This window comes from Cyprinus carpio, chromosome B7 (genome assembly GCF_018340385.1).
Source record: "Cyprinus carpio isolate SPL01 chromosome B7, ASM1834038v1, whole genome shotgun sequence".
Classification (NCBI taxonomy): Eukaryota; Metazoa; Chordata; class Actinopteri; order Cypriniformes; family Cyprinidae; genus Cyprinus; species Cyprinus carpio.
Genome location: NC_056603.1, coordinates 34037738 through 34055032, shown reverse-complemented (window position 1 = coordinate 34055032; position 17295 = coordinate 34037738). Strand labels below are relative to the sequence as shown.

The 17295-nt window shown below is 40.5% G+C and overlaps 1 protein-coding gene across 21 annotated transcripts in view; it reads right to left on the bottom strand.

Moving 5' to 3' along the window:
• The window catches only part of LOC109103604 (collagen alpha-1(XXV) chain), a 527306-nt gene that overhangs the window by 376564 nt on the left and 133447 nt on the right, over positions 1-17295 (bottom strand). For all 21 annotated transcript variants that reach the window (XR_006155246.1, XM_042728382.1, XM_042728388.1 and 18 more), the window contains exon 3: positions 7737-7781. Coding sequence is in view for 20 of the 21 variants with exons in the window: in XM_042728382.1 (XP_042584316.1) it covers positions 7737-7781 (45 nt within the window). In the remaining variant the exon portion in view is untranslated. The remainder of the gene's footprint in view (positions 1-7736; positions 7782-17295) is intronic.

Here is a 17295-nt window from a genome sequence, read left to right as displayed (position 1 = left end):
CCACGGTGAGTGCGTCTTTTGCCTGGGTAAACCCCACGCTGAGGTGGCGCTCACTGAGACTTCATGCGCTCGCGGATTGCTTTCTTTAATGAAAGCGGTCCTGCCCCTCACACCCCCCGTCTCCTTCCTCCCGCGAGCCGGCCAGGAAAAGACAGAGGGGTAGAGGGGCTCAGCTCTCGGATTTGGGTGAGCTCATGCTGGCCCAGCACCTGCGTGCCTCAACCTCTCCTATGAGAGAGCTGTCCCCCGTCCTCTTCTCATGCCCAGAGCAGCGTTCCTCGGCTGAAGCGAGTGATGTCGTCTCTTTTGGCGGATCAGAGGACGAGCCGCTTGATGACTCAATGTCACTCGCGGTTTCCGAAACAGAGGTTTGGGCCGGTGATTCTGACCCCGCCCACATGCCGTCACTTGAGCCCGTCGACGCCAGAGCTGGGATGGATGTCGAGCTTTTCCGCATCCTCTCCAAAGCCGCCGAGGAACTCGATTTAGAGTGGGCTCCCCCTGAAGAGCCAACAAGCAGCAGACTGGACGAGTGGTCCCTCATGGCCCCCCGCCAGCACTCTGCCCCATTCTTCCCTGAAGTTCACGACGAGCTGACTAAGTCCAGGCCATCGGACATTCCATGGCCAACCTGATTGTGCTTGAGCACCACCTCTGGCTCAACTTGACTGAGATCAAAGATAGCGACAAGGTGGCCTTTCTCGATGCCCCAGTCTCTCCATCCGGTCTCTTCGGGACAGCTGTAGAGGGATTCACCAAGTGTTTCACTGCAGCACAGAAGTCGTCCCAGGCCATGCAACACTTCCTGCCCAAATGCTCCAGCTCTGCCTCTGCCTCGAGTCGCCCCAGGACTGCGCCGACTCAGCATCAGAGCAAGCCTGCCCCTTCTACCTCACAGGCGGCGCCCCCTAAGGAGCAGCATCAGCAAGCTCGCCCCGCTAAGCGCTAAACTGCCGAGACGTCAGGGCCCCCGGCCAAGGATTGTGCTGGACCTGACGCCCTCCAAATCTTCCTGATCAGTGGGGAAGAAAGAGGAAGGGGCAAAATCCCGCCACGGCCAGACCACCCCAAAAGCTCTCTCGCCTGCCTGCTCTGCGACCTGGGCCCACTTTTGTTGCGCCCAAGCAAAGCGCCATTACTATGGCGAACACAAATATTTCACATTTTCAAAAAGAGAGCGTTTTTTGTCTTCCACACTCGTCAGTGTTCAGGCCCCTGTTCAGTTCCTCCCTCAGAATGTGGATCTGGGTTCTACAGCCATTATTTCCTTGTCCCCAAGAAAGATGGCGGTCTCAGACCCATCTTAGACCTCAGGCTCCTGAACCTCTCCCTCATGAGACGGAAGTTCAGGATGTTGACATTGAAACAGATCCTCACGCAGATTTGCTCTGAGGACTGGTTCTTCTCACTGGACCTGAAAGATGCTAACTTTCACATCCAGATAGCCCCCCATCACAGACGATTCTTGAGATTTGCATTCAAGGGCGTGGCTTCCCAATATACAGTCCTTCCCTTCGGGCTGTCTCTAGCTCCCTGCACTTTTACAAAGTGCATGAACGAGGCGATTTCCCCTCTGAGACAGATGGGAATCCGTGTTCTGAACTCATTTCGATGACTGGCTCGTTCTAGCCCAGTCGCGAACCGAGCTAGACCATCACAGATCCGTGCTCCTGAGCCACTTAGAGTGCCTAGGACTCAATTTTGCCAAGAGCTCACTGCTCCCCAGTCAACGTATCACATTCCTGGGAGCGGTCTTCGACTCAGTCCATATGAGGGCTGTCATGTCACCAGAGCACGCTCTGGTAATTCAGCAGCTCATGGCTTCCGCCAGGAACAAAGCCTGTTTTCCTCTGAAGTTCTTTCAGACAATGCTAGGGCTGATGGCTTCCGCCTCCTCAGTTTTACAGCTCGGCCTCCTACGAAACTCCGGGTCCCACCTCATGCTTGGCGGCACGGCCGCTTCCGCATCAGGGTCAACCAGGCCTGTCTGGCAGCCCTGGAACCTTGGATGAACCCTGTTTGGTTCAGTCGTGGAGTACCCCTACAGCTGGTTTCCAGAAAGACGGTGCTCTCAACGGATGCGTCCAACCTGGGTTGGGGCGCTTTGTGCTCTCAACGGATGCATCCAACCTGGGTTGGGGCGCTTTGTGCGAGGGCAGACCAGCCTTCGGCTCGTGGTCACACGAGGAGAGCCATCTCCATATCAACTGCCTCGAGATGCTAGCAGTGGAATGAGCCCTTCAATCCTTTCAGGCGAACCTGAAGGGGTGCCACGTCCTAGTCCAGTTGGACAGCATGACAGTGGTGTCCTACATAAATCACCAAGGCGGCCTTTCGTCCAGCCACCTCTGCGCACTGGCAAAGTGCCTCTTGGAAAGGGCATTACCCAGGCTGCGATCGCTCAAGGCGATGCATATACCTGGCAGGACAAATCTGGGAGCAGACATGCTATCTCGGAGCAATGTCCCCTCGGACAAGTGGATGCTCCATCCCCAGACGCTTCTCAAAATCTGGGAGATTTTCGGTAAGACAGAGGTCGACCTCTTTGCCTCAGAAAGCAACTCTCATTGCCCAACCTATTTTTCGAAGGACACAGATGTGCTGCCCCACAACTGGCCCAGCCTCCTTCTTTACACTTTTCCCCCGATCGCTCTGATCCCTCCTGGTGTCCTCCTGGTGGCCCCACTCTGGAGGAGCCAAGTTTAGTCCTCGGAGCTTTTCAGGCTTTCCACGAAAGCCCCATGGCCGATCCCCCTGAGGCGGGACCTCCTCTCTCAGGCGAACAGGACAATCTGGCATCCACAGCCAGAACTCTGGGCTCTGCACCTATGGTCCCTCGATGGGAGCCTTTAAGCCTCCCCGGGGACATGCTACACACCATTGCTCAGGTGAGAGCCCCGTCTACAAGACGCCTCTACGCCCAGAAATGATCAGTCTTCGTTGACAGGTGCTCAGCACGAAAAGAAGACCCTGTTGAGTGTGACGTATCTCCGATACTGTCATTTCTCCAAGAGCATCTAGACAAGGGTCTCACCCCTTCCACGCTCAAGGTGTCATTTCATGCTGCTATCGCTGGCAAATCAGTGGGTCGAAACAGCCTCATTGTGCGTTTCCTGAGAGGTTCTAGGTGGTTGAATCCCCGCGTCCTCTCACTGTTCCCACTTGGGACCTTCACACGGTCCTCGGAGCACTCAAAGGACATCCCTTTGAGCCACTGCGGTCAGCTGACCTTTGGCACCTAACGCTCAAACGCACTCTGCTACTTCCTCTAGCATCGGTAAAGCGTGTTGGCGATCTGCAGGCCCTCTCGGTGAGCCCTGCATGCCTTGAGTTTGGGTCCAATGACTCGAAGGTCATTTTAAAACCCAGGCATGGCTACATCCCTAAAGTGCTATCGACCCCGTTCAGAGCACAGGTCATTTCCCTCTCGGCACTGCCTCCTTTGTCAGGTGAGTGAGAGCTGGAATTACTCTGCCCAGTGAGGGCTTTGAGGATATACATTGAGCGGTCACAGCCGTTCCGGCAATCTGACCAGCTTTTTGTCTGCTTTGGTGGCCGCACCAAGGGCTCTTCGGTCTCAAAGCAGTGCCTTGAGTCTATGGGCTGTTCCTCGCCGTCCACTTTTGTCAGATTCTATAACCTGGACATCCCGACCTTGCATGCTCGGGTCCTTTCGGTATGACAACAACGGCCTCTATCAGACTCTGTCATCATGCCACCTCGAGGGAGCTAGCTCCCTCTTAGCAGTGTAGCGTAAAGGGTTCGACGACTCCGGCCCTCTCACTTATCCCCTGGACCCCAAGGTGTCCAAGATAAGTCTTGTCGTTCCCTACCATGGCACGGCGAGGTTTAATTCATTCTCCATACTCAGTATGAGTGAAGTTATCAAAAGGGAACGTACTCTATTACGAACATAACACTGCCCGTGCCACGAGGCTGCGGCTTCAGTGTCGTCGCTTCAGTCCCTGATTTCCTCTGGCGATTTGCCTGCTTATATAGCCATTTGCCCCGCCCATTTTGGCGGGCTTTAGCGCGCTGCATCGCCACAGGCTTGCACAGCTATGCAGCGCTGTCATTGGTTTAAAAAAGTTTACAGATTAAACCAATGGCAGCGCAGTTGCACTGTGTTATTGAAAAAATGTTTTAGTATCGAGAAAAAAAGGAGCTTTTCCCATACGCAGTACTCGTTCCGTATCTCAGAGAACCGAGGTTACGTTCGTAACCGAGTACGGCCTCAGTATTGTCTTCATTTAACTGTTTTTTTTAGTATGTTGAAAAAACGGCGTTTTGGGGTATTTTCTCCTGATAACCCCGAAAAGAACTTAAATTACACTTTCAGTTTTGATCGTACAGATAAGTGCAATACATCAATCGAATCTGTAAAGGGTCTACTTTTTTTTGTATACAGACATAATAACAACAAAACTTTGTGCACTTATAAAATAAAGTAACAAACAAGGAGTGCTGGTCTGCAGCCTTTGTCTGCCCTGATCTTCAGATACAAATGCGTCATTAAAATGAACTGTAACTCAGTGAATACTCACGAAGAGACTGAGAGAGATATTATAGAAAGCCGACTTCTACTTTTAAACTAAACAAGTGCTGCTGAAAAACAAATATTCTGTGATAAAGTAATCCATATGAAAACAACGCGATATGTCCGTTTTTCACATCCCCCTTCATTATCTTCTAATGCGACCACGCCCCCGCGCCGAGCGCGCTTTTGAGATTCAAATGTTTCACTGAAGCGCGCGGCTTTTGAATACGCCCACACAACAGAAGACAACGCAGCGAGATTGTTCTTCAAGTTTTTATTATTTACTGTTTGCTTCGCGATGAGAGGAATAAGACATAATTCACCCCAAAAAGATGTGATGTGGTTGAGGATTTGAGATTTGGATTTCCTCAGAAAAAAGAATGAAGCACTTTATTCAGCAGAGTTCATAAACATGAGTAAGTCTCTTTTTATTTATTTATATACTTGTCCTAGTTTTCACATAACGGGGAAAACATTTTACTAGTTAGACTTTTTCCAAAGACTTTTTCCAAACTATAATTCCTGACTAAATGTATAATCAAGTGGAAATATTATGAAGTTTTCAATAACAATATACACCATGTAAATAATATAAATGTAACAATAAATGTAACTGTAACAAATGTAACAATAATTGCTGTTCTTTCAATTTATCCCCCCTAAAAAACCTAAAAAAAATATTCTCAGCTCTTTTCAACATTAATAATAATAAGAATAATAATAATAATAATAATAATAATGATGATGATGATAATAATAACAATAAATGTTTTTTTGTAGAAAATAAGATTGTTAAAAGGATTTCTGAAGGACTGTGTGACTGGAGTATTATGCAAAAAATTCAGTTTGAAAGTCAGCTTTGATTTTTCCTAATAAACTGTTTAACTGCACTCACAAGTGAATATTAAATTATGTTGTGGGTATAATTAATGTATTCTAAATAAACTACACAACATAAAATTATATAGATTTATTTTGTCCTCACATTCTTTCTTGTAACTTTTGGCTGAATGGCGCAGCTCATTATGCAGGTCTTTTGTCTTCTCAGGTGTGAATTCATGATAGTTGACGCCTACTCGCATATGACTTTTACCAACAAAAAGTGTCTTAGAAAATTTAAATCAATATATTGGTTTTCTGTAAGTGAGTAAACAAGATGATTTTCACATCATTTAGAAAAAAAAAATTCTAGGCTACAAGCTCCAGTTCTCAAAATTCCTGGGAACCAATTTTCTGTATGTGTTTTATTGCCTTTTTCAAGTGATTTAACCTTTTCACTAACCACGCATAACATTTTTTTTCTCCAAAAACACACCACCGTTACATTCATGCTGCTCACATATTATTATAGCCTAGTTTGTGTCAGTGAGATTAGACTTTTAGCCATTTAGTAAGAAACTGAAAAAAGCACAAATGTCAGGGCATGACAAAACTTTCCAGGCCCCAAAAATACCCTTAGACTCCAGAGGGCCTCAGTATTGTCTTCACTGACAACCACTTTTTAACTTCCTCCAGAGAGTTTCCATTGCTAGACTTGACAGGAAGATAAAATTGTGTATCGCAGCATAACAGTGATAAGAGATTCATATTTCTGAAAGATAGAGCCAAGAGGAAGCATGTATAAAGAAAAAAGTAAGGGCCTCAAAATGGAAATGTTGAGGATGAATTATGCTTACCCTTTAAGTAAGTGAGAGTTTTATATGAAAACTCTGTGGCCACAGTTGTATTAGCCATGAGTACTTTGCTTCAGGTCTTGGGTTATCTAACTGCTTATGAATGGGTCAGGCCTTGTGCATTCAACACTGATGACCAGTTTTGCTTCGGCACAGATAACTGCAGCAGTTTGACATGAGGAGATTTCCACTGCCTTCTCAAACTCTAACCTGACCAAAGACTCCCAGCATCCCACCCAAACAACGATCTCTTCATTTTCAAACTCCTTTTACTTATGTTTACTTATGTCACTCTGAACTTCAGTTCCTGCATAAACACCCTGGTATTTTTCTCATTTGCACTCCTCTTTCAATTAGCTGGTTGCTGTGGGTTGTAGGTGACCAGATAAAAGGATGTTCCATTTACCCTAAAGGTCTGCGTTTCCCAGGTATGGAAACCCTCTAGCCAGGCAAACACTGATGTGAATGTGGATGGATTCAGCTTGCATTTGCACTGTTTCAGTGGTACAGTAAAAAAACAAAAAAAAAAAACAAGTCTTCCTAAAATAGCTAATATCTTTCTCAACTGTTGATTTATGAGAAGCATAGACACCAAATTTGTTTTCTGACAGAAGCACCATACGCCTGACCCAGACATGGAGGAAAATGGCATAAATGGAGAGAAGCTTTATTTGTGTTTTATTTTAGTCTAAGTGAGGAAAAACAACACGAAACCCTAGAATGCTGAGAAGCTCATATAGACATATACATGTCTTTATTTCTAAGAGAACATACATCGTTTCTATGAGGGTAAGTCTTTGTAACAAAACCATTCAAATGGATAATTGGCATGTTTTTTAAGTAAGAAGGAACGTCCAAACTTCATGGATGTGTGCGGGGGTGTGTGTGTGTGTGTGTGTGTCTGTGTGTGTGTGTGTGTGTGTGTGTGTGTGTGTGTGTGTGTGTGTGTGTGTGTGGCCGTAGACAAGTTTAATTAAGTTTTTGCTCATGTGACTATAGATAATGGCTCATCAGGGCATGCTTTTTTTTCATCACAGCCATACACCATGCTGTTTCTACAAAGACCATGAGACTATGGTTCTTGCATAATAGACGGATTGCCCTATTTTTCCTACTTAGATTTTGATGTTTACTTTTGTAAAAAATGACAAAATCAATCACACACACACACACACACACACACACATATGTATATACAGTATATATATATATGCACATGAGTCTTCCAGAAAATGTCTGGGCCCATTTGAAAAGGATTTGTGTGCCTGCCCTGTGTCTGCACATCTAACAGGAGGTTCAGTAAAAAATGTAACTAATGGTAACAGTTACTATAATAAACCAAACCCTTTGGAACGTTAGTCACTGGACACAGAATCCAATGCTAGCATGTAATTGTACTGAAAGATTCCTCAAGCACTTGGAAATTGTGGTTAAGGGGAACATTTATTAACTGTCCCACAGATTGTGGCCAGCAAATCATTTTCATTATTTAACAGTTTGAAAACTTGGAGTTAAAACACACTCACCAGAGTCTCCATTGCGTCCTCTTCTTCCCCTTTTGCCTGGTGGACCTACAGCATGTGAGAAAACATTATTTAAATGCTGTTATCATGAGTAAATTTAAAATGCACTTCAGGCTCATATTGAAGTAAGATTGTACTTGTAAGGAAATGCTACCTCATAATCATTTAATTTCCTTTTTACGTATATCTATAACATTCAGCGGTAACGTAATTAAGGTATGTGTGTGAGAAGAGTAGATTGGGGTAGCATCTTAGTATTGGAAGACATATATTTGTTGTTGGATTCTCTCAGGACAACAGAGGTTACAATACAAAAATAAATAAATAAATAAATAAAAATAAATAAAAGGTTACAATGTAAAAATGCCATAGGAGTGGCATGTGTGACAAGAGATGAATTTACAGATTTCCATTAGTGTGACCTTGAGTTTAACACTCTTCAAGACAATGTCTCATGCAGACACCTATTTTTAACTTTGCTCATCCGAGTTCACTGTTGAGTTTTACACATTAAATGTAAATCATAACCTAGAAAAGCAAAGGCTACACATATTGGCATAGCCAAAAGACTCTTAGAATATTCCAAAATCATAAAAATCAAGACCTGGATGCAATTTCTAAAAATAAAATTAAATAAAATTAACAAAATTAATAATTAATTAATTAATTAATGTAGCTTTTTTATTTGTTTGATCATTTAATGAATTGACAGCCTATCTGATAATCTTCAACATGTTTTACAATAAAAATACTTTTGGATTGAACTATTTTTAGAGTTTACCATAAAAATAAAAAATGCTGTTTTATAAGAGAAGTAGAGGGTGACACAGGAGTGGATTTTCAAACCCCTTCCATCCCACTCCCACAAAAAAAATAAAAAAAAATAAATCCCATCCCATCCCAATCCCACAAAAAAACTGAGGGAAAATCCCCTCCCATCCCAATCCCAGAAGAATGACTCCCATTCTCTCACACTCCCATGTTTTGGATGTTTTCTGTCAGTTACAAAAAAAATACAGTATATACTGTATCACAGCATGCCCACCTTAGTTGTTTTTTGCTATTTTATCGAACCGAAAGCCAGCTTAAACAATGCACAGTGCATTGCACACACATTAAATTTCATATAAATCACCCATGCAAACACACACACACACACACACAAACACACACACACGTTTTCTATTTGAATTGGTTCATTGGAAAGTAGACATTTCATACTCTATGCCATTGCTTTAACTGTTTTACAGAAGGGCAACATTTCCTTTTTATTCTGAGCGCACACAAATAAACGTAGAGTCTTTACAGATTCGAAAGATGTATTGCTCTTATCTGTATGACCAAAAATGAGGGAGTATTTTAAGAGCAAGTGAGCGCACCGGTGCCTCTATCTGTCCTGCAGTGAGCGCGCTGCTGTTCAGCTTCCATACTCCAAAATCTCTTTAACATCCCAAATATTTATCCTAGACAGAAATGAGGTTACTTTAAGATCGAATGGAGATTTTTGATTAAGTCTCCCGCTTCTCAAACATTTTACATTTTACAAAAACACTCTCACAATGGTCTCCTTTAAAGCTTTAAAAGAGATCTCAACAACATCATTCACTGTGCTCAGATATTTCTCCTTAGCTAGAGTCTCTGGATCTCTTACATTTGTCTCTTTTAAAGCTTTAGAATATATCTCAAGAACATCACACACTGTGCTCAGATATTTCTCCTTAGCTAGAGTCTCTGGATCTCTTACATTTGTCTCTTTTAAAGCTTTAGAATAGATCTCAACAACATCACACACTGTGCTCAGATATTTCTCCAAGTCTAAAGACTCTGGTGATCTCATATTTGTCTCCTTTAAAGCTTTAGAAGAGATCTCAACAACATTACACACTGTGCTCAGGTATTTCTCCTCAGGTAGAGACTCTGGATCTCTCACATTTGTCTCCTCAAAAGTTTAGAAGAGATCTCAACAAATTAATAATCTTTGCTCAGTTTTGTCAGATTTTTCTCATTAGCTAGAGACACTAGATTTGTTTCATTTGTTGTTTAGAAGAGATCTCAACAACATCACACACTGTGCTCAGATACTCAGATATGCCTCCTTAGCTTGAGACTCTGGATCTCTCACATGTGTCAGAATTTCCTGTAACATTTCCATTCACATTATCCTTTGAAATTAAACCTTGTGGCAGAAAGAACAGTGAAAGTGTGCCAATCATACATAAACAAATGAAAAAGAATATTCTGGGTTTAGTACAACTTTAAGAACAATCAACAAACATGTGTGGCATTTTCTTGATTACCACAAAAAAAAAAAAAAAAAAAAAAAAAAAAAAACGAAAGAAAATCTTGTTTTTTGGTCAAGTACTTATACAATGGAAATGAATGTGGAAAATAAAAGCAATTTCTGAAGAAAATAAAAGTGGACATGTGAAATGTACTTTCACAAAATCACTTGTATTACAATTTTTATCAATCAATTTGAAACATTTCTCCTCAGGTTACAGTTCTGAAAAACAGTAAACACAGTGATCTGAACACCTTATAATTGTCCTAAAGAGATTGTACGTTTTCATTCATTTCATAAAAATTACAAGTCATGCACATAATTTTCTCAAAACACTCTTGGCAAAACTCTCAAATCAGGTAGAAAGAGATGAGCAGAGAGGAGGATGTAAAAAAAGATAAGATAAGGAGAAGGAGAAGGGATGAGTAGAGAGAAGGATGTAAGAAAGATGAGAGGAGATGAAAAAGGGAGAAGAAATGAGTAGAGAGGAGGGCATTGGTGTAGTGGAAAGAGCAAGAGGAGAAACTCAAAGAAGACATGGGCAGATAAGAAGTGGACAGCACAGCAGGGTGGAAGCAGAGGTAGAAGGTTCAGTCAAATTTCAAATGAAATCAGTTACCCTGACTGACCATCATGGTCTGTCCTTTTGAGAAGCTAGGACACAGATCTAACGAGTTTGTCAATACACTTCTATATTTCTATATAAATTTTGTGCTATGATTTTTGATCATATTTTGCATATTTATTGTAGAGCTGTAATCGGGCCATAAAAGTTAGGCCCGACAGGACCCGAGCCCGACAGGTTTGATTGACAGCTTTTTAAAAGCCCGAACCCGTTTACAGCCCGACATTATTCAAATGTGCGCACACACACACAGCTCTTTTTCCTTGTGTCAACAATGAATCATTTATACATGTTTTAACATAATTTATTCATAACTAACGTAGACTAGACCACTTGGAAGTTGGAATAAAGAAATAAAATAAGCCCTTTGTAACATCGTAACATCTCAGCACTCTAAATATAGGCATAGGCTCATTTAGCCTATAAATAGACCAACGCACCAATAAAAACGAGTCTTTTTAACAAAATAAGTTAAGATAAATTTTTAAATTAAGATGGGTATTTGGCAATAACGAAGTTAAGATAAAGATCCGACAGATTTGCTTCGCCAGCAGCTGACATTTAATAAAAGAATAATGCCAATATTAGCGTAAATACTCTGTCCACATTATGCATTTAAGACTCAATGAATAATTAGTTATCATTTGAAAAACCTTTACTGACAAAGATTAGGCTAAGCCTACATGTTTTTGTGGAGGAAAATTATTGAATCCACTCTAGAGGTCTTCAGCGCGTTCCTGCGCTCACTGATGGTGCGTCATTATTCATTCATTCTTCTCATTATAAACTTGGTCAGAACTTTTCCACACCTCAGACTTTGCTTTAGTTGCTGGTGCAACCAAAACATAATCGCAAGAGGCAAGCCTCTGTTACACCTACTCAGCATCCATTTTCGCATCTTTTTCGCGCTAATCGAAACGCATCACATGCCCGCTCGTTTACCTTGCAAACCGGAGCGCAAGCCCGAGCCCAGCCCGAGCCCGCATAAGATGATATAAATTAAGCCCGAACCCGACCGAACCCGTCGGGTCCCATCGGGTCCCGTCGGGTTCGGGCAAAGATCTTCAGCTCTAATTTATTGTCCTCTAAGGACAACTTCTATTCTTTACAAGTAAACGTCCATACATTTTTCAGAACTGAAGTTTGAGAACTTTCTGGTGGAAAATTAATTTATTTTGAATGGAACAAAAGCATTATTGACAAGGTGGTCCAGAACAACACCACCAGCCACAAAGGAAGTGGTCTGTTGAGACAGGAGCTTGCCAATCATGGTTTCAACCTTCTCATATTTTTTATTTATTTTTTCTCCGAGCTGGCCATGTTTTATAACCATTAGAGAACAAACCTATAGATTTGATGTTAATATATACTTATAATAAACACATTACTAGAAACAAATTGCAGTGCTTCATTTTGCAGTAAAATTGAACTTTGTTTAAGATAAGTTTGTGCTTAGATAGCTTTGTTAATTGTTTTGAGAACAATTACATTTCTTTGGAGAAACGTGTCAAATTGACAGAGAAAACGTGTAATTCTTCTGTTAAAAGTTATGGATTATTTGAGCTGTCAAACATTGGTATGGTTATTTTAGGCTGAAACTGAATATAATTTTGCAAGAAAAATGTTAGCAAGTTATTTTCACACTAAAATCACACATACTATTTACAACTTGTAGCCGTACTGTTGAAACAGTAAGTATTTTATTTTTTACATCCATTTACATTTAAATTTATATTTTTTTTTCAACTGCTCACACACATTTTCAAAACGTTGCCTCGTTTTTTCAAAATGAAGCACTGCATTCAAAATATCACAAACGCCTCTTAAAAGCAAACATTTCCAAATACCTTTGCCATAATATTACAGTTTTTTTCAATCACTAACATCCTTTTATCCAATCTGTAGTCACATTTTCAAAACACTATAAACAATTAGCTCAACATCTGTCTGTTGTGACCATACCTTTAACACAATTCATGTTGTTTTCACACAACATTCAGTAAATTTTCTTTTCACATAAGCTTACCCCATACCAAAAACATAGATCTTCCAAATTTTTTTTTTTTTTTTTTTTTTTACAAATGCTTAAACACAGCATGACAGAAATAAAGATCTAATGTTCCAAACTTTAAATATAGTGTAAAGCCTCTACTTCTGCAACAACAGCAACTCAAAAGTATTGAAAGAAATAAAAATACAATCTCTATATAGAATATTGTAACAACTGATAAGCATTTTTAAGTAACAGATCACTAAAATATTTAGAAATAGCTGATTCCAGTCTCAGTTGGATGAACACTCAGGTGTTGATGCTCTTTCCATAACATCAATATAGAGTAAAAAAGACCTCTTTGAATTGTTTTTGTGGATGCAGAACAACACAAAGAATCAGAGAGAGAAAAAATTATGCCTGGGAGAGGGAGAGGAATAGTTGGATCAGAAAAAAAGGGAGAGGAAGAGGTATGGGAGGGGGTAAGAATGTGTGCTGGACTGTGCATTTTTATGTTGGTTTGTATGTTTGTTTTCCTCCTTACACATGTAGAGCCTATGAAAGCTTATTTCTGCCATGGAATATAAAGGGTAAAGGGTAATTGTGACTTTTTTTCCTCTCATAGTTCTGACTTTTACAGTTTTTTACAATTGCTATGACAATTTTTTCAATACTTTTAACAGTTTTCCTAAACTCTTAACACAGTTAGCACAACATCCGTCTGTGTAGGCTATACAATTAACGCATTTCTTGTTGCTTTGACACAAAATACATGCAGTTTACACAAATAAAAAAATGTTTAAACTTCGTTTACACACAAGCTCAACCAAGACCAAAACAATGTTATTTTTCTGCCAAATTTTCAAATGGTTTCGCACTGTATGTCAGATCAGATAACATAATTTTCTAAAACTAACTTATAGGCTAAAGTCAAAGTGAACAGCTGTTCATACTGTGAATTGAAACAAATATGTCTCCTGTATTTTATTCCATTTCTAATGAGAAAGAACAAATATATAAATATATAAAAAATATATGCAAATATATAAATTACAGCTTATTCCCATCTAGAAAACACACTCAGGTGTTGAGGTTATTTCAATTATTTCGCATGACCATATGATATACAGTAAAAGAGGACTTCTTTGGGCTGATCTTTTGTGGAAAAGTATTATTTTTAAATTCTGGAATAGTACTTACTAATTACAGTTAAAAATAAAATAAAAAAAACTTGCTACGTGCACTGTGTTAAGCTAACTTAGATTTGTTATAGCACTTGCATATCATTGCTCTTTTGTTGATTTTGACTACTTCTATTGTCCTCATTTGTAAGTCACTTTGGATAAAAGCATCTGCTAAATATCTCAATGTAAATGTAATGAAAAGTGCACTCCTGCATAAATGTGAGACTTCAGAAGATCTGCACCAAAAGACTATATATGTGATCACATGGAACAATGTGGCATGCCACCATTCCCAGTGCAGTCAGAGCCTGGTTTGACAACCATTCGAGAATGATGTCTCTTTTTCCCTTGCTCTTACTCCCCTTTCCTCAACCCCATTGAGGAGTTTTACTGAGCCTGGAGCTGGAAGGCTTTCGACCATCATCGCTCCAGATGTCCCTCCAAATGTCCCTACGGGATGCAATGGATACTGCGTGCCAAGACATCACAGCTGAACAATACAAGGAAGGATAAGGCACACCAAAAGATTCTTCCCAAGATGCCTTGCCAGAGAAGATATCAGGTGGGATGTGGATAATACCATGTGACCAAACGCAGAAAACCAGGCAGATTAGATTACATTTATTTATTTATTTTTTATTCTTCTGTGGCTTTTTCTGTTTGTGTATTTTGTATTTTCACATTATAAATGACAGCTATATATATATATATATATACTGTATATTGTTTTTGTTTGTTTTCTTGCATTCTTGTTTTCTTTTTAGTTTTGTAGTTTTTTTTTCTAATGTCCTGTTGCAAATAAAGCCTTTACTGCAGCAATTCTGTCTCTGTAAACCAACCCCCCCCAGGGGCGCAGATAGGATTTTTTAACTGGGGGGGATCAAGCTGTCCAGCAGTCAAATTTTTTCAGTCTAAAAAATTAAGAGATGAGTCATGAACCAGAAAAAACATCAGAAGCATTTAACCTGGGGTAAGGAGAAAAAAGAACTGGACTGTTGCTCAGTGGTCCACAGTCCTCTTTTCAGATGAAATTAAAATTTTGCATTTCATTTGGAAATCAAGATCTGGAGTCTGGAGGAAGACTGGAGAGGCACATAATCCCACATAATGGGTGCCGTGACGTCTGCTGGTGTTGGTTCTTTGTATTTTATCAAGTCCAAAGTCCATGCAGCCATCTAGCAGGAGATTTTGGAGCACTTTATGCTTCCATCTGCTGACAAGCTTTATGGAGATGCTGATTTCATTTTGCAGCAGGACTTTAGCACCTGCCCACAGTGCCAAAAACACTTCCAAGTGGTTTGCTGACCATCTTACTGTGCTTGATTGGCCAGCCAACTCACCTGACCTGAACCTCACAGAGAATCTATGGGGTATTGTGAAGAGGAAGATAAGTAACATCTGAAAAACAATACAGAGAAGCTGAAAGCTGCTATCAAAGCAACCTGGGCTTCAGTAACCCCTCAGCACTGCCACAGACTGATCGCCTTCATGCCACGCCGCATTGAAGCAATAATTCATGCAAAAGGAGCCCCAACCAAGTATTGAGTGCATAATTAAACCTGCTTTGGAGATCTTTGAACATGTCTGTTTTGTAAATCTTTTTTTGATTGATCTTTGAAAATATTCTAATTTTTTGAGATACTGAATTTAAAATTAAGTGATAACCATCGGAATTAAAATAAAAAACTCTTGAAATATTTCAGTTTTTGTGCAATGAATCTAGAATATAAGAAAATTAGCTTTTTTGAATTAAATTACAAAAAATAAAGAACTTTTCCATGATATTCAAATTTTTTGAGATGCACCTATATATGATCACTATGGTTACCGCTACAGGCACAACTGAGGCAGCTACCAGCTCCTCATATGACCCCGGGGTCTGGAGTCATAGCACATATACACACAGAGAACGTAAACGTCAGTGTCAGCACCATTGTCATGTGTGTTTATTGACAACAGAACAGTGTGTAGTGAGAAGGTGGGTACAAAGTAATGGTTAGATTATTATTGTGCTTCAGCCTGTGTCTGCCCTGACCTGATTCTTTAGCACCAAAACAAACACGCCCATACCCCAACAGGACCTGCTACGGTGGCCGAGAGAGCTAAACGCGCTGCAAATTACAAAAACACCTGCAAATTAAGAAAACATCTTCATCAGTTTGACAACACGCGCTGCAAATACTCACAACACAAGCAAATAAAGAAATGTGCTGCAAAAACACAGACCACGTCGGAAATATTTAAGGGAACCGTAAAGTGACAAATATGGCTGGGACATCATTTATTAATGTTTGCTCTGAAAAGATCTTTGTTTATTTTAACATCCTGATCATATGATTCCTTAACTTTTTTTGTTGTTGCTTTTTTTGTGTGGATATTATTAGCCTAAATAAGTTGACTTAAATACACAGTTACTGTAACTGTGAAAGGTTACGTAAGCTGGCTAACTTACTTTTACAACTTACCTTACAAAAACTAACCATAGCCTGTGGTTTTACTATTGAAATGAATGAATTAATAAATACATTTATTATATAAAAAAAGCAAACAAAAAACTGTTACTGTAATCATGCACAAGTTAACCATGGATTTACTACTCTAACCATAGTTTAACCATGGAATTTGTACAACTGTGGTTATACAAATGGTAATCAGTACGCCAAAAAAGGGGTTAATTTTCGTTTTGTTGGGGTAATTTTGTTTGTGTAAAGTATTTGCAGCTCGATTCTGTATTTGTTTGTGTTGTGAGCATTTGCAGCTTGTTTTTGTATTTTGATGTGTTGTGAGTATTTGCAGCACGTGTGCTGTCAAACTGATGAAGATGTTTTCTTAATTTGCAGGTGCTTTTTCTATTTGAATGTGTTTTGTGATGCTGCAGCGCGTTGAGCTCTCTCGGCCACCGTGCCTCGCCCCTATTTTGAAATCTTCGCCCCACACGGACATAGCAACCATGGCAACGACGATCCCACAAACAAGTGAAGATGACACACACAAGCATATTCAAACAAAAGCCAACATGGATAAGTTGTGTGAAACAAAGCAAAATCAACGTTACTCACCTATCAAAAAGAAACAAAGCAACATCGGCGTCCGATTCGAGCCCTTCCTACTCCTTGAGTTTCTCTCCACCACTGGAAAACTGCTCCGATATTTACGCGGGTCCTGCCTCTTGCCTGATTGCAACCCTTCTTTTTAATATTTTGTTCCTCTGATATTTTCCTCTTTTTTTATCTGCCATCTCTCTCAATCTACAGTTGATCTGCTAATATGCTAATTTTGAATAAAAGCGTCTGCTAAATGACTAAATGTAAATGTAATGTAATATGCATCCTGCGCACTCAAATTGACCGCTCTCTTCTCACTATCAGGACAAGACACGCCCCCTTACTGCTGATTGGCTACAAGTGTACCAATAGAGCATTTCATTGAGACAGTGAGGGGGACGGATCGGGTTACTATGAATCCCGATCCCACCTGTATTT